Source organism: Hesperophylax consimilis, chromosome 17 (assembly GCF_061612785.1).
Source record: "Hesperophylax consimilis isolate HC1 chromosome 17, BYU_Hcon_1.0, whole genome shotgun sequence".
In the NCBI taxonomy this organism is placed as follows: Eukaryota; Metazoa; Arthropoda; class Insecta; order Trichoptera; family Limnephilidae; genus Hesperophylax; species Hesperophylax consimilis.
Genome location: NC_142852.1, coordinates 18,651,832 through 18,675,097, shown reverse-complemented (window position 1 = coordinate 18,675,097; position 23,266 = coordinate 18,651,832). Strand labels below are relative to the sequence as shown.

Sequence of the window (23,266 nt, the reverse complement as noted above, 5' to 3'; positions counted from 1 at the left end):
GTACTATTTAGAGATAAAAATTTAGTGTCACGATTACAAATTTACTTAAAATTTATCAGGAAACGGTCTGTAATCTCATTTTTTGTTCACTATGATCTTGGATGTTCCCGAGCATTTCAAGCTATTCCCGAATATTTCACAACATTCCAGAATGTTCCGGGATGTTCTGGAATGTTGTGGAATGCTCTTGAATACTCTCTAATGTTCTGGACTGTTGTAGAAATTTCTAGAGGGCGAAACTTCCAGCCCTTATATCTTCAAAAGCACGCCCTCCAGGTAAAAATAGGAACCTTCTTCATGGATGACGGATAGAGGGCTACCACACCATTTAACTCTCTTGATCGTACCGGCACTCGTTTCTGATTTTATACAATTACTTTTATAATATCTAGTGATTGATATTGTGTATTATACTTTGTCCTATTTGGTATACTAATTTCACTGTACGTCTAGTATTATGTTTCTGAAAGCAGAACCGGCCCTGTACAGACACAATTGGAGCGATCCAATTGAAAATCCAAAGAGCTGATAATACAAAACTCCTAACATAGCGAAAGGCGCTGTTTGACTCCGTGTGAATTGTTGTATAAAATTAAAATTGTGTATTTTCGTAATACGTTTTTTATTATTTTATGTATAAATATCGTCACGTTTAAGATCAGCATTTGTTTCACTGTCAACCAATTTAGTTCGTTTAACATTTGAAGATTTTTAAATACATTTTTTTATTTGCAGATACATCAACATGGCAAAACAGGGAAACCCAAACGTTACCTGCATACAAACATGTATCAATGACATTTTAGAACTTCCTTCATGTTCTGAATTGACTGCATGTGAAGATCTGGATTTTAACAAATGGTCAACGTTGTCCTCAGGTCAACTTTTGACTTTAAAGAGGCTAGTTGATCTAACGGTGACCAGCGTTGTCCTAATCTGCAACGCGTTGTCTTCAATTGCGCAGTTCCTCGGATTGAATCTCTTCGGTTTGTTCCTGCTTCTTGTAACACTTGTGTATTTATACAAGAAAGTCTACGTACCTTATGACTTTGTTAAGGTAATTATAATATATTTTTGAAATGTACAATATGCATTGGGTCCGGAGCAACTACTGGTGAATGTATGTACACAATTTCATTGGAATTTGTGGTAGAACTTTGGGCTTTCGTTTTGAGTAAATCGAGTCCAAATATGGAATTTTTAGGCCAAATTTGAATTTTATAAGAACACTGTACAACACAGCACAGTGGCACCTGAACATACTCTTGAAAAGTGACATAAAGTCATGAAAAGTGAAGAAACTGCGATTGTGTCAGTTTAGGTTCACAGGACATCATTCTTAATGACTTTTCAAAAGTGTGCTGAATTGCCACTGTGCTGATTTACCTGGCAGAAAAAAATCTAAATTTGCATTTCGTTGTCGATTTATTCCCTGGAAAAGATAAACTTAAAAATAAAAAAAGTGATATTATAGACCTCTCTGGAAATTCTTGCATAGATTTAGCTCTGCAGGGGGTGACAATGAAATGCAGTCACCTATGCATAAAGCAGCTGGATTAATCCGAATTATATTGTTTGACAAGAGAGGGCACCACTAGTCCTGATTGTCATCTTCTGATTTCAAATATTTTTGTCACAAGAAAAGTGACAGTACTTTTAGAATTACAATGTGTTAATTCAATTTCATTCTAAATTCTACTCTCTTGAGAGCTGGTCTTGACAGATCATTATTTAATGGTGCGAATTCAAGTGTTATTGTGCTGATTGCCGTCCGCTGCCGAATGTGGAGATTAAGAAATCGCTGCCAATCTCAATGCGAGTGATGTATTCGGTGAGTTCTCTGTTTTTATCCATTTGGTGGCTGGATGATTTGTTACGTTTCCTCGAGAGTGAATTTTGTAACCAACCCATTTTTTCATAGGGAATTAATTATTCCCTGATAGTCTGTGTGGCTTACAAGCCAGATCATCACCATTCCCGTTTGTAAAAAGCTTTCTGCTTTTAACAATAGGTTCCAGACACCTTGTATATCCACATTCGTCCGTCGTATGTAACGATTTTAATCTACAAAAAATCTAATCTATTCTAGCCTAGCGTAAACATAAATAACCGAACCTAACATAGCCTGATCTAATCAAATATTACTTATTCTAACTTACTAACCATCACGCCATTTCACCGCAGGGGTAAGCAGATAGGATAGACCGCAACAAAACTCTTTTTCATCACACTTTACTTTCTTCATTCACATTCATATATATTGTCTCTTACATACTCTATTGTTATTCTAAATAAATAAATAACCCACCTTACCTTAATATATTTAACCTAGCCTAACATAACCTCACAACATACCGCAATTTTTGAGGATACCATAGTCTCACTGGCTCCAGAAAGTTGGGATTCAGTTGGGATTGTATGGTGTAAACATTGAAAAATGCAGAATCTCTAGCGAAAGGCAAGTCTAAATGCCAATGCTAATAAACCTATGCTTTTTAATGTATTCCCAAGAATGTCGATAAATAGACAACACCCGGCGTTGTTTCCATCGTAGTGCGTTTTATTATTTTTTTTTTGTTAATATCGGCTTCGCTATCGAGCGCAACCGTGCTCTGGAAAGAATAATCTTCTACTAATTGAAGCTTATAGCGGAACATTAAACCCCCGCATTCCGAATTTCTACTGATTTATAATATATTTCTCTTACTGTAAGTTTTAAGTCCCTAAAAATATATATATTATTTTTTAAAATGATATCTCTACATTTATAAATCCGAAAAACTAGATGGAAAAGAATCATAAAGTAAGCCGCGAAAATTATTAAAAACACGTTTTATTCAGTTATTTAATATGTTAAATGTATGAAAAAGTTCACGTGTGTAACTTTAAATGCCATTTAAGCATTTGTTAAAAGATTTTTGCTCTATTTCAAACGAGTCGTGTAGTATTAATGTTTTCACCATTTTCGCTTAAGACTATGCCATACGTAGTAATGCAAAATCATGTGTTTTTGGTTTGAAAATTTGGTCGCCTAGAAATGTTTCAGATGCTTTAATTAAATACTGCGAGTAGAATACATCTTGGCATTTGAAATAATTGAGTTATTTTTAGATAAGTATTTTTATAAGCCCAGAAAAAATAATGTATAGGCCTATTAAAACTTCTTTAAAGTTCAAAATCTCCTACTTACAAACCCATTTTCGGTTATGATTTTATTGTATTATATGGCAAATTAAGATATTTATAAAATGATCGAAAAAAAATCAAATATTTATGCCTGTATATCCACAAAATAAAATAAAAGGCACTTTTTGGCCATGTTTTTTTCTTGCATAAATCAAAACAGGCGGGTGGTGTTAAGCGGCAATTTAAACCTTATCGCCATCTACGTAAGGGTTGTTATTGATAGCGGCTCAATTTAAAATATTACACGACGTAGTGCATCGCCTTAATTATTATCGTTTTTTTTAATATTAGTGTGCTTCCTCTAACATTCGTATTTACATATTTCACTTTAAAACCATCTTTGAACCTTATATACGGAGACTTAAAAAGCTGGCTATGAATTTGTTCCAGGATCTGGACATTCCCGGGGTGGCTGTCAAGAGAAAGGACATGGTGAATCTGACAAGGACTCTGAGGAAGATCGGTCAGAAGCTGCCGCCCGCTTTCCCCAATGGCTGGTACGCTGTGGTCGAGTCCTCAGAGCTGAAGGAAGGAGACGTCAAGGAGATACACGCCTTTGGTGAGGACTATCAAATCATATTTTTCTAAATCAAATTTATTGAAAACTAGCCTTTTTCGAATCAGGTTTTTTTTACATTAGCTCCACCCAGGAGGACCTGAGAAAAAAAATTTGCTTAGTGCCTTTGTCATCTTTGGGGATGTTGTGTGGAGGGTCTTTTTAGGGAAATGAAGGAGAGGAATTCTGAGAATGAAAAATACATGAGGAGTGGGTAGGAATGTGGGGGTTAATGTGTGAATGAATCCATCACTCCCACTGCGATGCAAGACGGTGGGTCGAGAGAGTCCGGCTCCCGGAAAAGGTCTCCCTCGACCAGTCTCTCAAACAAAATGCAAATGCAAACAAAATCCCAGCTAGACATGAAATATTAATTATATTGATTTGTTCTTGGGGTATTATGCCGTGTTACGCTACCTCCTTCTTTAGCCAACGTTTCAGACAGCAGAGTCCATCATCAGAGCAGATGTGTAATAATTACAATTTTCAGAAATAATAATTTTCGTCAATGTTCTTACCCGCATATAATAAACCAAAAGCATTAAATACCTTGGGATCGAAATTGACGATAAACTACACTGGGATTCACACATTGATCGAACCTCAAAAAAGCTCATCTATTTCTTCAGAAAATTACGAAACATTTTGTCAAATAGGGATTAAAAGAGACTACACTGGGCTTTACGCCACTCTTAATTGGAATATGGAATAAGAGGATGGGGCTTTTATAGCTATAAAATAGTATATAGGTGAGTTATACATATAACCCTTGCCATACTAGGTGGCCGGCAGAGCATTGAAACTACAATCTTCAGGGGTAGATATTATACAGTCTCCAATGAAATAGGTTGTTGAGAGATAACATGTTTATTGTACATATAACGGGTAATCAGACAGTTCTACATAAGGTACATAGGTTTTTAAGGCCTAACTGTTAATAATGGCAATCTACTGAATCTATAGGCTCTGATTGATATAGGTACATTATTAGCTCACGTGTAAATTACGGCGGATGCGGTAAATCGATGGGCGGGTGCCCTAGGCGGGGGGCCTAGGCAGAGGCGGCAACGACAGGGCGGCGGCAAGCGACAGGGCGGCGACAGGCAACAGAGCGGCGACAGGCAACACAGAGTCGATGGAGAAGGGCTGGGGCACTGGTCGGATTGCCAAGGGGCTCCTCACGATCAGGCTAGGGTGGCAGACGCCCAGGACTGAGGCAGGGGTCTACAAGTTCACTGTCTCAGCCTGGCGTGGACGGTAGGTAGGGCAGCCGGCATCAACAGGGGTAAGCGGCTGGCGGCAAGGGCGGATACGGCATGGAAGAGCTGGAGCACTGGTCGGATTGCCAAGGGGTTCTTCGCGACCAGGCTTTGGTGAACAGAGGTGCCTGGGCAGTAGTCAGTATGTGGCCGGGACGGTGGAGACATGACCCAGCTGTATAATGTAATGGCGCTGGTGGGCATCAGGCAGATGGAGATAGGACACAGCTCTACAACATAATGGAGCTAGTGGGCGGGCTGGTGACTGTCCGGACGTGGTCACGGGGACTAGAGACGCGGCACAATATGAAACAAATCAGGCCGGTCCATATTTACGGCGCAATTTGGCGGCAAATGCTAACTCGGAACTAATCCAACGTGTTGCTCTCTACGCGTCTCGCTGGGAACTGGCGGGTGGGGGGCTCGCGGCAAGTACTTAACCCACGTCGGGCGCGATGTGGAAGGGATACCCTTATTTGGGCATCTTCTTCTATTAGCCATCTCATTGGTTGATAGTCCGCGTGTTCCGTACCAGGCGACGATATCGCCGTTGTACGTGTATGTATTGGTGAGCTAACACGCTATCAGTGCGTGATTCCCGTATCCGGCCACGTGCTGATATATACGTAACTGCGCAGATACCAGTTACTATGGGCGACCATAACACTACCCTTCATTATAGATGCTTAGATGAAATAATAGAGTGTGTATACTGTGACTACACTCGTGGTTTTACTGAACTATGTCACTTGAAATGGCTTTAGATGTGTTTAGTGACCAGGATTGAGTAACCCAACTTCCTCCTCCTCATCCCATCCACTACCTTCAGCCTCACACATACCCCAAATGAGGGAGTCATAGTCTCACTGTCTCCAGAAGGTTGGGAGTAGTTGAGACTATTGTGCAGTATTCATTTTTTTTTAATGGTCAGTGGACATACTTTAGAGGGTCCGTTCATATACATATTCCTCGAATAGCTATCCTGTAAATTTTCTGTTCGATTAGAATGAATATAACGTGTCTTGTATACCGAGTTATAGTATGATTGGATGGAAGTTGTAATTTTTGTAAGTTAATTAATATTCGATAGGTAATTTTTTAATATTTAAATATTTTTCACGGTAAAAATAAAGTTTAAATTCAATTTAAAACATTTCTCTTTTTGCTAGAGTTGGTAAAATTTCTGTTAGTGGATTTCGGATTCCACTAGAGTTTGAGAATTATTTCAGAGCAGAAATTCTGGGATTTATTATCATATGTATTCGTCATTGCCCAGAATACTAATGGTGTTTAATAATGACGCCGAGTCAGAGAACATCTTAAATTTATCACTCAATTAATTTGAACGAGTGTAATTGAAAGAACGGGTAAATTTTTACATATACCCATTTAAAAGCCCTTAAAAAGGGAGTTAATATTTAAATAAATAAATAATTGTAGCTTTTATATCACTCTATTTATGGTTTGTTGCTTTCAGGTGAATCTCTGGCCGTGTTCCGAGGCGAGGGCGGGACGGTGCACGTGCTGGACGCGCATTGCCCGCACCTGGGAGCAAACATGGCAGCAGGCGGGTCCGTGCGCGGAGACTGCCTCGAGTGCCCCTTCCATCGCTGGAGGTTCAGTGGGCCCTCGGGCAGGTGTGTGGCCATCCCCGGTGTGGACTCAGGTAAACACTATACCCATGGAGCTGGCTTAACCTAAGACCACCACTGTCCTAGGTCTCGGTGAATCTCTGGCTGTGTTCCGAGGCGAGACCACGAATCTCATTGAACACTCTTCAACAACTCTTTGGTTGACGATTCTATAGCGTTTGCAAGACAGTGTAAGCTCGGTGGTATGCTTCACCCCACATTTTTCTCTTCACCACAGCCGACGGTACTGCACTAGTCAAAGAGGCAGTCAAAAACACTAATCCAAAAATAGATAGACGTCAAATTGACTCCCTCAAACAAAACGCCAAATGATTTTCCTAATAAGTCTAGGTCGGTCTAGACACAGAGCAGTTTTTCATTTCAGCAAGTCATGATTTGGGATAACGGCCGCTACCAAAATGAATAACGATACATATAAGTGTTAGTACTAACCAATAACTATCACAAGTAGCTGATAATCAAGTGGCATGCGTCAACAAAATGCGTAAGTTAAAAATAGTTATTTTTTTATTATATTCAGATATTATTATCTATGATAATTTCAAATCATTATTTAATATTTTTTATTTATCCAATATTGTAAACCATTGCGTAAGAAATAATTTTCTGTAACTATTTGTTTAAAAGGGTTTACTTGTGTCAATGTACCCAACGCAAAAGTCCCATGAGCGTTTAAATGTATATGGGGGGTCAAAATCATCAATATATTATTATAATCTTTATTATTACTTTAACCTTTCTCTTACTGTGCTAAAAAATCCACGCATTCCGGTGCTGTGTAGTCAATACATCTCAAAATAAGCGATTTAATATCGGAAAAATATGAATATTCATAGTTAATAGCTTATGTTTATTATATTTTATATCAAAAGTGATAAAAATTGTAATATAATTGTTGAAAACATGAAAAAACCATCGGCAGATTCTAAACAAACGTGCGAGGAGTTCTTATCCAACGACGGCCCGCGACCGACTGGCTGCAGGTGCTGGATGGGCGCTGGACTCACACACACAGCTATGCGGTCGTAGGTATCGATGGTCTAAATACAACTGCGGACGTGTGGATTTCTCATGTTCCCGCATAGCGAACTAAAGCGGGACATCAATAGCGTGTCCTTTCCTCGCACACTCTTCGCGTAGCAGTGTCACACGGTCGATTGTATAAGTGTATTTGTTCCTAAGTGATTTTTAACAAAACACTCTGATTTTTAATTGAATTTGAAAACAATGTAAAATATAATTTTTAATTCACTGCATAAATGTATAACAGAGAAATACCTAAAATCTGAACCCAGAATTTATTTTAGATTAATTTATTTATAGAGTTATTGAAGTTATAAGAAGCAATGTGTAGTTAATACACACCACGGATAAGGAAAGGTTAAAGTAATAACTGCATTTGGAATGCGAGATACAGAAGAGTCCGCAAACCAAATTTTAAGTTGCATTCAAAACACGTGATTGGTTTAAGCTTTAGAGTAATTCTGCACGTCTACAAGTTTAAATAATCTTTGCACGCCGAACAAGAATCCACGGTGTCCCCGCAAAGGGTTTGATGGTATGATATTATTTTTAGATCTCAATTATGCAAGCATGTTTTTTATTTATCTAGTTATACACTATGAAACACTTAAAAACTGCCAAACAAAACTTCCTGCAAATTATTTTTCACTGTGGGGTAACATCAAAAATTTGTGGGATAAGACCAGAATTCATTTCAAAATCGCATTTAAACATATTAGTCATAAGAATTACTAATAAAGTGCTTTGACCACAGACATAGGAATTAATAGACGAGAAGATAATGGCGAGGGGTAAAATCAACTGTTGAAGAACGAAGGGCGTAAGGCTGACTGTGATTCGTCAATAAATCAATCTGACAGTAAATAGGCATCTCGAATTATAATATCACCATTTACTTCTTAAAAGTAAAATCTGCTTTTGAATGAATAGACATTTTTACATGGGAGCGCAAATTACTCGCCACGTTATGAACAAATTTGCGAAGTCCAAATTCGGCAAAAAAATTCGGTTCTATTTTCATAGTCGAATATTTCGTTTAAGTATTTAGTTACGACACTTTTATAAATGTTCATAATTTACTTCCCAGCAACCAACCAGCTTTGTGTTTCGCGTCCAGACGTTTCTCGATGTGATAGTAACAACTGATTAATATTATACGATGTGAATATGCTTAAAATAATGCTTATATATGGAATGTAATACGATAATTGGGTTTATTCTCTTTTTCACATCTATTTTTACAAGTTTTCATAGTACAAGTCAACATTTTGCCGTGTTATTTCGTAAAATGAACCGATGATGCCTCGACCATAGTTCGCACAAGAATGATGACGTCACGTTTTCAAATTTCACTTGAGGCCATACGCGAGCACAGCCGGCTCCAATGGAACCGGTATGGGGAGTGGAGATAATACGCTTTTAATCACTTAGGGCAGGTCTACTAATATTCATATGTCTATGGCTTTGACCTTATTGCTTTTGTCAAATTAGCCTGTGTGATATTTTAACTGTTCATGTACAGAAGAAAAATAAGCCATTTATAATTCTTCCTAGTGGGGTAAGAACGACGTAGTGTTTCTCAAAGTGTTGATTTCCCTCTCTTCATAATTTTAAATGTTTTCCTGGAATACCTTTGAAGTGTGAAATCCAGAAACATTAAAAATATGTAGTTTTGCGAAGGTAAAAGGTGTGCGGGTTAGGTAGGAATCTAGGGATCAGTGTGTCCAAGAGTGACGGACCTATGAATATATATCCCTCCCACTGGTGCGCAATGCGATAGGTCGAGAGACTAGCTGGATATGTCAAAGGGTCTCACTAAAACGGCCTCATCTCATCATCCTCATCAGACCCGCCACGCAGCTGGCAGGCAGGCGTATCCCCGCCAAGACCAGAACACACCTCACCTGATGAACCCTTTCACCCCTGCTTAGTCACCCAATGTAGCGAACCAGTTGGGGTGACCTGCGGCAGAGGTGTTGGTTATCCAGTGGCGGTGGTATCCATAACCACCTTCCAAATTTATATTTGTATTCTGAAGTACAGGCGCAAACAAACGATTCATCTTAATATTTTTAACCTTTCCTTATCTGTGGTGTGTATTCACTACACATTGCTTCTAATAATTTTAATAACTCCATAAATATAATAAATTCTGGGTTCCGCTTTAAAGCATTCCTCCGTTTTACATTTATGCACTCAATTAAAAAATAATAATATGTTACATAGTTTTCAAATTCAATTAAAAATCAGAGAATTTTGTTAAAAATTGGGAACAAATACACCAATACAATCAAGCGTGTGACACTGCTACGCAAAGAGTGCGAGGAAATAACACGCTATTGATGTCCCGCTTTAATTTGCTATGCGGGAACATGAGACATCCACATTCCACACGTCTGTACTTGTATTTTGATTTAGACCATCGATACCTACGACCGCACAGCTGCGTTTGTGCCAGCCGCCAGCCGCTAGCCAGTGGTTCATTTATGCGCTAGCCAGTTGGCTGCGAACCGTCGTTAGATGTGGACCCCTCGCACGTTTTTTTAGCATCTGCTGGTGGTTTTTTCATGTTTTCAGCAATTATATTACAATTATTATCACTTTTGATATAAAATATAATAAACATAATCGATTAGCTATGAATATTTGTCCGATATTAAATCGCTTATTTTCAAATGTGTATTGACTACACATTACCGGGACGCGTGGATTTTTTTGAGCACAGTGGGGGAAAGGTTAAGCAAAACTTGCAAAACGTGTTTTTTCGTAAAATAATTCAATTACCGAGCAGTTTATAATGTTTATAAGAAAAGGTTTTTATGCATAGCGCAAAGGATAGCAAATTAATATAAGCAATATTTATTGATTTTAAGTTTACCCTATAGTAGAAATCTGTATTTTGAGCAAAATGCAATTGGTTTGAGACTTGACTAATAATTTATTTTCCAATTTCTGATTGGTTTTATCTTATCTCAGTGCCCAAAAGCGCGGCGGTGCGCACCTGGAAGTGTCACGAACTGGACAGCATGGTGTTCGTGTGGTTCCACTGCGAGCAGCTGGAGCCCCAGTGGGATCTGCCTTCAGTCCCGGAGATAGCCAGCGGAGAGTGGCGCTACATGGCTAGAAATGAGTTTCTGATTCCTTGTCATTTGCAGGTTAGCGCTATTATCTGCATAAGTACCATTAGTATTTTGTACTTCTAAAGTTTTCTCAGCACCTCCTTACTAATGGATATGGTATTATCAATTTATTCCAGGATATTCCAGAGAACGGGGCAGATATGGCCCATCTACACGCTCTTCACAAAGACAATGTGATTGCTGGGAAATATATTCCCACTTCTGATTCGTATAATGTCTTTGGTAAGTTAATCTTATTAAATGGAAGACTTGACGCGATTGGCGCTAACAAAACATTGTCCAAAGAAGCGAAGCAAGCAGCCCACAATGGAAAGTTGGTACCTACCCTGATGTATGGCAGTGTCGCGTGGAACTGGCAAAAGAAGGATGAAAGTATATTATTGAATGACGTAGAAATGAGATGCCCGAAGAGAAAAAGTCGGAGACGCTCGAGGAAGACATGGCATGATCAAGTGAGCTAAATATTAGAGCCAAGCCATGTCAAGAGTAATAATAATATAGTGTATGTATGAATGTGAATAAAGCAAGGAGTGTGTGCCAAGACCGAGTTGTTTGGTTGTCCATCCTCCCATTCCGCGGGGAAAAGGCGCCATGGTTAGTTAGACTATTAATGCGAATGTTCACCAAAAAGATTAAAGTCATTTTATTTTATACTTTAAATGATCAAATTGTGGCATTTCATCATTATCTGCATCTAAAACTCCTTAAATTTATACAGTCTGCACAAAATATGAAATTATCCACTTGGACCAAAGCGCTTTTAAATATTGTATTATTTTCTATTTTACCTTTGAACCATCATCGTTATGCCGTCAAACGCAGTTCAAACAATCGCATGTCGCAGCGCATTCAGACTGTGTGCATGATTTGAGATTTTCTTGGCCAAAAACGTTATCGTGACCGATTTTGGTGTATTCCGTTTGCACTTCCTCTTTCTTTGGCCAACTTTTTAGACTACAGTGTCCATTTCAAGGGTAATGGTGGGTCACGCCCGAGTTGGCAAGTAACAGATGGTTTCCCCTTCAAGGCGCTTACGATGATTATAATTTGTTTGGTATAAATGAAACTTCATTTAATAACTAATGAGTCTAGATGACCCTACATATAGTAAAACAAATTGCTGCAGTTGGAGGCAGAGGTCTTCTGCACAGTATTCGAAATCATGTGCAATGTGTAAGTATTAAAAGTTAATTTAAAGAATAATAATAAGGGCAGTCGATGGCAGCCGGAAATTTTCTAACAATTTTAAGGAACATATTGGTCTTTCTACAGGTTTTCACGTCAGGACTCTACTTATATATTTTTTATTTTAAAAAAGCTACTATTAAATTATTTTTAAAACCCCCGACTGTCCCAACAGGGCACATTTATACATAATAAAAAAAAGGCAGATTTAAACACTTTCCCATGGCAGCAAACAACACAAGAACCGTCTTAACTTTGGACGCACCACAGGCATTCCCAACGAGAGATAGTGAGCAGTGAGAAGGGAAGGTGATCCTACGAACCCTTCACACCGTCCCTGACAGAACTGTGGCCAGATGTGACCCCAATGAAGACAGTGGATAAGAGACTTAGAGACTAAGAGATGAAGAACCCTGGAACTAAGTAACTCACTCAAGCCGACAGGACCACAAGAGAACTGGAGATCAGGATCGAAAGGATCCTTCCCTCTCACTGCTACCGCTAGATTAAGGGTGTAAAATAAAAATCATTCATACAATATGCAGCTATTAAGAATATAAAAGCATGTCAAAATACATAAATAATAAGTTAAAAAATTAAATAATAATAATTCAGGGCAGATGTATTATGTATGATTGATTTATGCAATTTATCATTTAAGGTAGACACGTCTGGACTGGCCAGTGGACTGCATCTGAGATTCCGCACATCGCGTCGATCAAACTAAAGCAATACATAAAGTTTCTAGGCAAACTGTCCTTGGTGTATATTGAAGTTACCGCGACTCAGGTAAAGCAAATGACGTCAACAATTGCGATACTTACTATTTATAACTACCATACTAACTAGGAGTTCTGCACTTTATTATATATATTTTTGAAATATTATATTAAGTCAATACACGACGTGTTTGCGAATGTTATGTGAAGAGAATTTTTGATAGAAACTGGATTGTAAGAGGAAGGAAACACAGAAGCTGGCAAATTATTCCACAATCCGTAGGCGAGCTGTTAAACTCATTTGACAAATGTTAACCAAGTACATATGTTGGCGGCGCTTTTGGCGTATTCTTCGACCGTGCACTGGTTCCGAAGCTATCAATGACGCTAGTTCCTTGGAGCATCTCCGCATTCCTGATGGCTGTGCTTTAATTAGTGCACTCCGTTTTTTAAGATAAGGAATCTATCATACTATTTGTTTTAAATTGAAAAAATGTCACCAGATATCACAAGGATATCTAAATTTTTACTCTAAATATGCTTAAGAATAATAATAATAATTATTATTATTATCTTTATTGAGGAAAGTTTACACATTACGACTATACATACAAATTATGGTGTACATTGATTTGTAACTTTTATATTTAAGATTATAAAATTAACAAAAATGAAGATCTATTAATACAAACATAATATTGTGAAGGTAAATAGAAAAAAATAAAAGTACAGTTGTGGTTTCTCAAATACCGCCTCACTAAGCTAGCCTGTGTTGAGGCAGAATTTTTCGTGTTAGTTCCTAATACCATTGAACATACCTATACTTGTATTAAGAAGTATTCGCTCAATAATGTGGTGACTTAAATAACTGCGAATTTGGGTGAATGCACCGGTAAAGGCCCTATTCTTATTTTTAATCCAAATTTTTACATTATCTTTGAAATTTTTTTGTGAATCACATTGTTTTAAGCTGTCTAGAAGAATGTTGTAGAGTCTTGTCGCAAAGTATTTAAAGTTTCGTTGAACAAACGTAGTATGTGTTATCGGAATTTGTAGTAAGATTTCGTTGTTGCTTCGGGTACATCGTGTATTTGAACTTTTTACGTAGTAATTATGTATATTTGAGTATACATGAGTTAAGATAGTTTTTGCATATAGCTGCCGAACATCAAACACATTCATAATATTAAAAATTAGGTTCGAGTCTGTAATTATAGGTAGCCTTAGAATTATTTTTAAAATTGTTTCCTGATCCTTTATGATTGGGTCTAGTGCAGATGAAGTGCCGCCTTCCCAAACTATGATACCATACTCAATAATAGATTGGCAGACTGCAAAATAAATCATTTTCAGGTGTTGAAAGCCGAGAAAGTTTCGTATGATTCTAAAAAAGTGCATGGTTTTCTTATTTTGTTTGCAATTATTTGGGTATGAAGGTTCCATTTGAGATATGTATCAATGGTGAGGCCGAGGTACTTCATCTGAGTAGAGCGCTCAATGTAGAGGCACTGACAACATTCATAGGAATTTTCGGAATAATCGGTTGGTTAACTACCCTGCAGCCAAGTGGGGGAGTAGGTAGTACCCAAAATTACTATTCTTCCTATATTAACTTAAATACTTGACATAGCATTGTAGTATTCAACGTATTCCTGTGCAAATACATAAGTTACTGTTATAATAATAATAATAATATTTTATTCCAGGATGTGGGGAGGTTAGTGCAATCCCACACGTCCCATATAGATATACATTTTTTTTAAAGCCTACCTGGAATTCCCATGAATCCGTGCAATAGGGCTCTCGATGCACTTACACTGTTCGGGTGAAATTTCCTCCACAACGAGATAAACGAGAAAAACTAGAGAATTTTGATATTTGCATGTGAATAATACAACGACGATACTAAGATGGCACCTTCTTGTTCTACGACTACAATTCGACTGACTTGCGACAATTTACAGTGCAACATAAATCTTCATAATTTTTCCAATGTGGGTAAGGCTGTTTTTAGGGAAGGAGATGGATAGTATATGATGGGAAAAATGGTATAACATATAAAATGTAATAACATGGGGTAATGGCAAATTTCAAAATGATGTGTAAGGTTGAAGTAAAATTCAGACGTAGAAGAGATGAGATGTTGAATGGAGGGGAGGCACTTTCAGATAAGGCTTGATATAAGAGAGAATGTTTGTTTAGAGAGAGGCAGCCAAAAAGCATGTTATCTAAAGTTTCCACTTTTATTCAACAGATGTACAATCTTATCAAGAGTCAAGAAAAGCACGTGAATTTTAAAAATGTAAGAAGGAAAGAAACAATGTCCAATACCTACCAGTTAAAGTTGATAAAGATAGGCTTCAACTTGCAAAAATTGAGCACAAATAATTCTATATATTTTTTTGCCCCGCTTTTACGCTCTTTGGGTGTGCCAAACCAATGTAGCCACTGTTTTAGGTAATGCCGCTTGGTGCTAGCCCATTCAGCAAGCGCTCTACTGTCTCTCTTGTACTAACTTGCCTGACATTGTATCACCATCCCATCCGTGACGACCCCCGTGGTCGAGGGGTGACTGTCAACTAGCAATCTAATAATAATAATAATTTATCGTTAAACTAATTTGTGTTGTTTGTTTGTAGAAGATACTCCCTTTGTTACCCATCTTTAAATACCATAATTCAGAAATTACATGTTGCTTGGAATGGCTTAAGCCGTGTTTGGTGACCAGATATCATTAGTCAGGTTCTCCCCCATATTTCTCTGCTGAATCCCCATCTTCTCCCCACTTCCTTAAGCCTCAAAACATACCCTAATTGGGGGCTTTTGAGTTGTCTTACATCGATGATATTTCCAACTGCTTTTTTCCAACTGCTGCCAACAGCCTAGAGCCAGTGAGACTATGTCATCTCCAATTGGGGCATGTTGCGAGGCTAGAGGTAGTGGAGAGGAGGAGGAGCTAGGGAAGATGAAGATGATTATGTACCGAGAAATTCAAATCTGGTCACCAAACACTGCCATAGCCATTTCAAGCAACTTTTCAATTCTGTATAGTTGTCTTACACTAGGGTGATACTGAACGTATTTTTCATTCTGTGACGTGCCGCAAATATACAAAAAATAATTTAAAATGTTTTAATTGCGAAATAATACAATTAAATCAAATTTACTTGCGCAAGCCGGGATTTGAACACGCGAGCTCCGGCTTGCTAGTCGAAAGCCTTATTCCTCGACCACGGGTGCCGTCTTGTACTTACTACAATACAATTGATGGCCGTATCTCTCTGTTCTTTATGATTTCATTTTTAAAACATCATTATTTTCCTTGCAGTTCCATCGAGACGTAATGGTTTGGACAAGTAAAAAATTTGTCAGCAATCCCCTGCTTGTCAAAGCTGACCCGTATATAAAAGCGTACAGAAATTGGTTTAAGCAATTCTATACCAAAAATAGCACTCCATTCGAAGAGGCACTGAGAAACATCATTTCACCAAGCTTCGACTGGTGAACAGATTCATCAAATTTTATTATCAACAATGTTTTAGACCAGGGGTTCCCAACCCCATGCCCGCAGGCACCATAGCGCCCGCGGAACTTTTCGTATGTGCCCGCTACTATTCGACAGTGAACATTTTTTTTCATGAACATTAATTAAAAATGTGAATTATTTTTATTTATTTGTTAGAGTTTTAATTTTTTTGAGTGCCTAGGTTTATTAAATACGTTCGTATGTTTGCGATATTGTATGTATGAGTGGTTCCTTTACTGACAGTACTTGACGCAACCTGTCTAGCTGCGAGCCAGACTGCACTCTTCACGCTAGCCTGGAACGGAGAGTTCTATTTGCACATCACACCTTGTACACGCAGAAAACCCGAAGTGAACGAACGCCACGAACTGAGCCGATGAACGTCGAAGGCCCAAAAACACATGGCACATGACTCTGCCAGCTCTGTCTGTCTGTGAAAGCAATAAGCATGGCCCCGACAACCCAACTGACAGTAGTCACGTGCTCGTACCGTCCCGATTGGTTCGGCGATCATCGGCTCACTTTGGGTTTTTGGCGTGTACAAGGAGTGATGTGCAAATAGCATTCCCCGCCTGGAACCGCGTTGTTGTCATTTTGGTTGCGATTGCTGCCCCGAGTTTGTTGATTAAAATTAGGTGGTGCCCGCCACCCTACCGTAATTTTAGAATGTGCTATAGAGTACAAAAAGGTTAGGAACCCCTGTTATTGACAGTTGTTTAATAGAATTTGAAAATGAATTTTCAAGTTTCAAACTGTTATTAATTCTTCTCTGAAACGGAATAATTACAGAACTATAGTAGTAATTTTACAGAATTATTGTTAAAATTCTGTGAAATAACTGGCCCTTAGAATATAACAGATAAACCGAAGATATTGTGTGCAATCAATTAATCTACGTTATGTAAAATAAACAATCTTGATTAGCAATCCGAAGGTCGCGGACTCAAATCCGGGGTGGGCAAGTAAATTTTATATGATGAATTTGTGTTATTTTACAAATTAAAAATAATATAAAGTATGCTTGTTGCACATTTTAGAGCGGAAAATACTCTTAGTATCGCCCTGGTACATGACCACTGTTCAGAATTAAAACTTTGCTTGAAATAGCTTTATAAAATTTTCATACCGTTTTACATAAAAATATTTCGGTAATTTACTGTTTTTATTAATCTTATACTTATCGTGAATACGAAAATACGAATTCGTCTGAATTAATTAAAATGTGAGCTTAGAGCAAACCCCCCTTATTAGAGAATTGTATTGCCTTAAATGTAACATTTTCATCAAGTAACCAATCAGCACAAACAAATTTTTAAATGAAAGTTCCTCTTAAAGAGCAAAAAGAGGCCCGCTTCAGCTTTTGAACAAATTCTGAGCAGTTGAAACACTCCAACCAAAATGATTTATTTTATAAACATGTTTATGCTCTATTTTTAAATATTTTTCTTTATTTTATAATTAATAAAAAAGTTTAAACAAAAGAATTACTTTTTAATTTTGCATTTATCATTATGTTAGTCGTGGGTTGATCGTCTTTGAGCCGATCATTTTAACCCAATCGCGAACCAGTACTGATCGATTGGGTCACTTAAAAAAAAATCGATAATTTGATCGTTGAGCTATCAGCTCATTCATCTCCTATGATGAACGAAGCGATCGACCTTATGGTAAGTATACATTTGCAAACCGAAATACGAACCGAACCACGAATTAAGGGAAAGGAACGAAGCAACTTCATGCGGCGGTTAAGGTTCAGTTCAGCAGTTTGGCTCGCGTATGTATACGTTGCATAAGATGTATATATTTTGTAGACCGGATGGCTCGAATCTCATTATTGCGACGGAGTTAACTGAAATCTGAAATAGGCTGTTATTGCGGTTCCAGTTTGGAACTGCAGTGGCAGCCCATTTCAGATTAAACATCTCCATTTTTGAGTAGCAAGAACGACACGCGAGACCCCCGGTCTACGTGATGTATGCATATTTTGGTAAATGAGACTATCAATGTCATAATTTGAATGTTTTCAAAGCCAATAAGTACAAGGTACTAATAAATAACATCGGTTCTGAACCACAAAATGATAAGTAACTAGTAAATATAAGCTTTGGACAAAGATACTATCAATACCATGCTATAAAAGCATTCAACATTATAAAATAGATTCAGAAAACAAAAATAAATTCGGACACAAAACGGATTAAAAAACTAAAATTTCATAACATAAAATGATAAAACCTACACGTAACACACAAAACCAACACACATTACTCACAAACACACGGCATATTTCATTTTTTTAAACTTTCATTTTAAATCTATATTTTTAGTTTAAATTTATCTTAATCTTACGTTTTATCTTATGTTTAACATTAAATATAATTTTCTTTAAATGTATTATGTATATTTTTTGTACTATAAAACGGTGGCCTCAGCACGGGTAAGCCACCCAGTGAGGCCAACATTACTGGATTGTTCCATGAAATGTAAAAAAAAAACTGTAAATATTCCTGGGATATTCTCTTTTCTTCCTAATTTCGTTTGAATATAAAAATTAGTATAATATTACCTACGCATTATAAATAAATCATTGCAAATGCATTCTGAGTCACTTGTATTGCAGTAAACTCAAACCTCCCAGTTGAAATGGGCTTCTAGATACGTCACGATTTTCTAGCCAATTACCGCTCTAATCCCTGTATGACCTAACATTGTTAAAGCGATGCAATACGTTGTGTAATATTTTGAATCGAGCCGCTAACAATAACAGCCCCAATGTAGATGGCGATAAGGTTTGAATTCCCGCTTAACACTATTCGACCATTTTGATTTATGCAAAAAAAAAACATCGCCTAAAAGTGACTTTTTTATTATTTTGCGGACGTTCAGGCACAAATATTAAAAAAAATACGATCATTCTATAAATAACTTAATTTTCCACTTTATAAAATAAATCCAGAACTGAAAATGGTTTCTTAAGTAGGAGATTTTGAACTTTAAATCAGTTTTTTTTATCCCTAATACATATTTTTTCTGGGTTTATAAAACAAATGCAATTATTTCAAAGGCCTAAAATGTTTTTTACTCGCAGTATTTAATTAAAGCACCTAAAATATTTATAAGCGATTAAATTTTCAAACAAAAAACACATGATTTTGCATTAGTACGTAGTGCATCGTCTTAAATACTTCTGGGTCTGGTCAATTTAAGAGTACCTACAGGACAGACCTATTTCAATGTGACCATTCACAAACACATTGTTATTATTAAAAGATATTATTTTTGATCATTTCAGTTAACAAATGTTTTTTTGTTTTATACTATCCAATTGTTAACCACTATAATGTAAGAAATTAATTTTTGCAACCATTGCTTATAGTTTATATTCCCTTATGTAAAAGTTTCAATGTCCCCCGTGTAAAAGCCCCATGGACGTATTATAATAACAAAAGTATTAAAAAAACAACCTAAAACGAAATACATATATCGTGTAATTTTTATAAAGTACCTACACTAGCTACTGTAAAATGTAAATAAAAAATGGAGTTTCTTTTACTTCTCCTCATGGATGTAAAGAAAACTTGTTTTTATTTTAAATTTATTCTCTTTTAATAGTATTATTTAATTGAATTGAAGTTGTACAAACTAAATTTGATGACAGAAAATCAAAAAAAACTTTTCATGTGTACTTTTTTTTTATAAAGGGATATAAAAAATGATTGGTTAATTATTTCCCTTAAGGCCCGTTTATAATAGAAATAAGCGGTAAGAATAGGCCGGTGCCGTTATCCGTTACCGTAATATTTTAGATCGTCGTTTATAATTGAAATAGGAATAGAATAGAATACGTCCATATAAGTGACTATGCCCCTGTCACTTGTCTATGTCAACTGTCAACCGAGAGTATATTCTTCCTCCATCTTATAAAAGTAATATTGTTTTATATAAATAAATATTGACACGATGGATTTATCAGATATTGTTGGATGTGGAATGGGGTGAAATGCAGATCACGCCAAACTCTGGGAATTGAATAAAAATGCACTTTCTAGATGAGAAAAGTGTGTAGAAACTCATTAAAAAAAGAATTAAGGCGCGGAAGAATAAATTGAGGGAGATACAGCCGATCAAAGTTTAATAAAATTGCACTTCCCGATCTGAGGGTAATATTCGGTTTATGGGAGTATAACCGAAATTGAACTTGATTTAGACTAATTTAGGGCTGGGGAATCCGAATCTGAAATTAGGTGGGTGTCGGCACTATTAACTGAGTTATAGGGTTTTGAAACTTCGTACGCGATACATAGGAACCATGTTTTATTTATCAATTATGACTTAAGAAAATCAAATTAGCAACTATTTACTTTTGAAATTTCAGTAGTGCCAACCAAAAAAAGAAAAGTGTTGCCATATAATAATAATATTTTTTTACAAAATAGGTTAGGTGTTTAGTTTGGGTTAGAGTAGGCAGAAGAACATGGGAAAAAGGTATTAGAATTAAATCACAAACCAGTCTATACAAACCTAGCGTAGCCCACAAACTATTTGAAAACTGGGATATAACTCTAAAGGGGACGCGAGCAGGCGTTATTAAAGGGTAATTTTTTTGTTATAGAAAATCACAGTTAGGTTAGGTTATATATATACATAAAGTAAGTACTTACAAGATTTTAAATAATAAACTACCAATCTGGCAAATGATATTTAATTTTCAGAATTTTCCATGCATTGATATTATTATATGGCAACACTTTTTATTTTTTGGATGGCACTACTGAAATTTCAAAAGTATTAAAAGTTTCTAATTTGATTTTCGTGACAAAATATGGCGGCGGACTGTCCGAATATGGTGATAATATCAGATCGCGAAGTGCAATTTATTAAATTTTGATCGGCTGTATCTCCCTCAATTTATTCTTCCGCGCCTTAATTATTTTTTTAATGAATTTCTACACACTTTTTTCATCTAGAAAGTGCATTTTTATTCAATTCCCTGAGTTTGGCGTGATCTGCATTCCTCCCGTGGAATGTTTTTGTCAATTCTGGGGCTAGCATACGCTGCAATAGGAGACGCACAGTTGACGAAAAAAATAAGGAAAAAACGACGTTGGAGTGTGCGTCCCATTAATCATAAAAGGAAGAAAACAGGACATTTCCATAATTTGTTTAACTCTTAAACCCTACCTGGGGTACTGGAGTACCCCCGTGGTGTTTAAAATATCAAAAATTTTAACAATATTGCACTGTTATAAAAATCGCTCTAGCTAATCTACTCTCGATAATTGGCGCGTAAGTACGTCAGGAAGCCGTCACCGCCCGGAAAGTGCAGTCGCGTCCACAGGTGTTCCGGGGTACCCCAGTACCCCGTGGTAGGAATACTGTTAGTTCTTCCTTCCAGTTATACTTGAATTACTGAAGGTGTTTTTCGACATCTCTCTGGTAAGTTTACACATTATTTATGATTTACTTTACTTTGAGATAATGGTTAGAGTACAGTGTTGATAGGGAGGGCCTGCGCCCAATAACGAGACATTCATGGACTAATAATGTGTTATGAATGTAATGAGAGTGTATGCAGTGTAATGAGGTGTCTGTATTGTTTTCAAATATGACATCCCAGACTCGAAGTCTTGGGGCGGGGGGTTAAATTGCAGCTGATTTGTTGGTATCTGATGACGAAGAGCTAAACCTAGGAGAAGATTCAGAAGATGAGCCCGACGGTGCTATCGAGGATTTCCGGGACCATTCTGAAGTCGCATCTCATGAAGACGTTGATCAAGATAGTGTGGAAGGAGATGAAGAGTATTTAGTGCCTGATAATGACTGGGCTGGTATAAATGAAGACGGTAGGCGCTTGGTTGATTCTCCATTAGTTATGTATGGAAAAGGTCATAATAATCGACATAAGTGGACTAGTGTTAAGCCTTCTCGCTCAAAAATGCCTCGCCGCAATATTTTGTTGCACCCACCTGGTAACGTCTTAACAGAAACCTGACATGTGACAATTGGTTCACGTCTATACCCACAGCCAAGAAGTTACTGGAAAAAGGTATAACATTAGTTGGAACTGTAAAGAAAAATAAACGAGAAATTCCTCCTGTTTTCTTGGACACTAAAAATCGAGAGAGATGCACATCAATGTTTGCCTACGACGGACCTCTCACACTTTTGTCGTATTGTCCTCTGAAGTCAGCTAAGAAGAAAGTTGTAATCATGCTGTCCACCATGCATGACAGCCCTGACAAAGATAATGAAGTGTACCTTCCAGAAATAATACATTTCTATAATAAAACCAAATGCGGGGTGGATGTGTTCGATCAACTTTGTAAGAAATACTTGACGTCCAGGAACATCAAAAGGTGGCCCATGTGTCTCTTCTACGGGTTGCTAAATGCCGTTATTGTCAACTCTTGGGTCTTATTCAAGCTGTTAACTAACATTGATAAAGAGAAAATAACCAAGCGGCGTGAATTTCTTAAGAGTTTGTCAATGGCACTCATAAAGCCTCATATGAGAGCAAAATTACAATAGCAAAGTTTACCCCGGGATATCAGAGAAACTATACGTGCAGTCTTAAATATTCATAGTGAAGATCATAGGCCGGTCCCTGATAATGTCAAACCTGGTCGCTGCTGTTTTTGTCCGCGCACGAAGGACAGAAAATCTCGATCTGTCTGTAACACTTGTCGCCGCCACATTTGTGTTGACCATCCATACAAAATCTGTCCTTCATGCAACGACAAAAATGTCTATTAGTTTTTATTAATAAATTTTATTGTCTTTTATTATAACTTTGCCATAATAAAAATAATATTTTTAAAAATATCAAAGACTTTTATTTTATTATTTTTTTTTGCGCGGGGTACTGCAGTACCCCGTGGTAGGAATAATTACATTCCCAGAGTGGTAGGGTTTAAGAGTTAAAGACATGGCGACAGTAGACAACGATCAATTTAAGAAACATTCAAGAATGTCGCAGACCAATTTCCATAAATTGTTAGGACTTCTACAACACAAATATTA

The 23,266-nt window shown here is 37.1% G+C and overlaps 1 protein-coding gene across 1 annotated transcript in view; it reads left to right on the top strand.

The window, feature by feature from the left end:
- The window catches only part of LOC149416143 (cholesterol 7-desaturase nvd 1-like), a 28,370-nt gene extending 11,744 nt beyond the window's left edge, over positions 1 to 16,626 (top strand). The window contains exons 2-7 of the mRNA XM_089641883.1: positions 736 to 1,057; positions 3,577 to 3,745; positions 6,479 to 6,667; positions 10,653 to 10,831; positions 10,933 to 11,038; positions 16,490 to 16,626. Coding sequence (XP_089498009.1) covers positions 746 to 1,057; positions 3,577 to 3,745; positions 6,479 to 6,667; positions 10,653 to 10,831; positions 10,933 to 11,038; positions 16,490 to 16,626 — 1,092 coding nt within the window. The 5' untranslated portion in view covers positions 736 to 745. The remainder of the gene's footprint in view (positions 1 to 735; positions 1,058 to 3,576; positions 3,746 to 6,478; positions 6,668 to 10,652; positions 10,832 to 10,932; positions 11,039 to 16,489) is intronic.
- Positions 16,627 to 23,266: the final 6,640 nt, after the last annotated feature.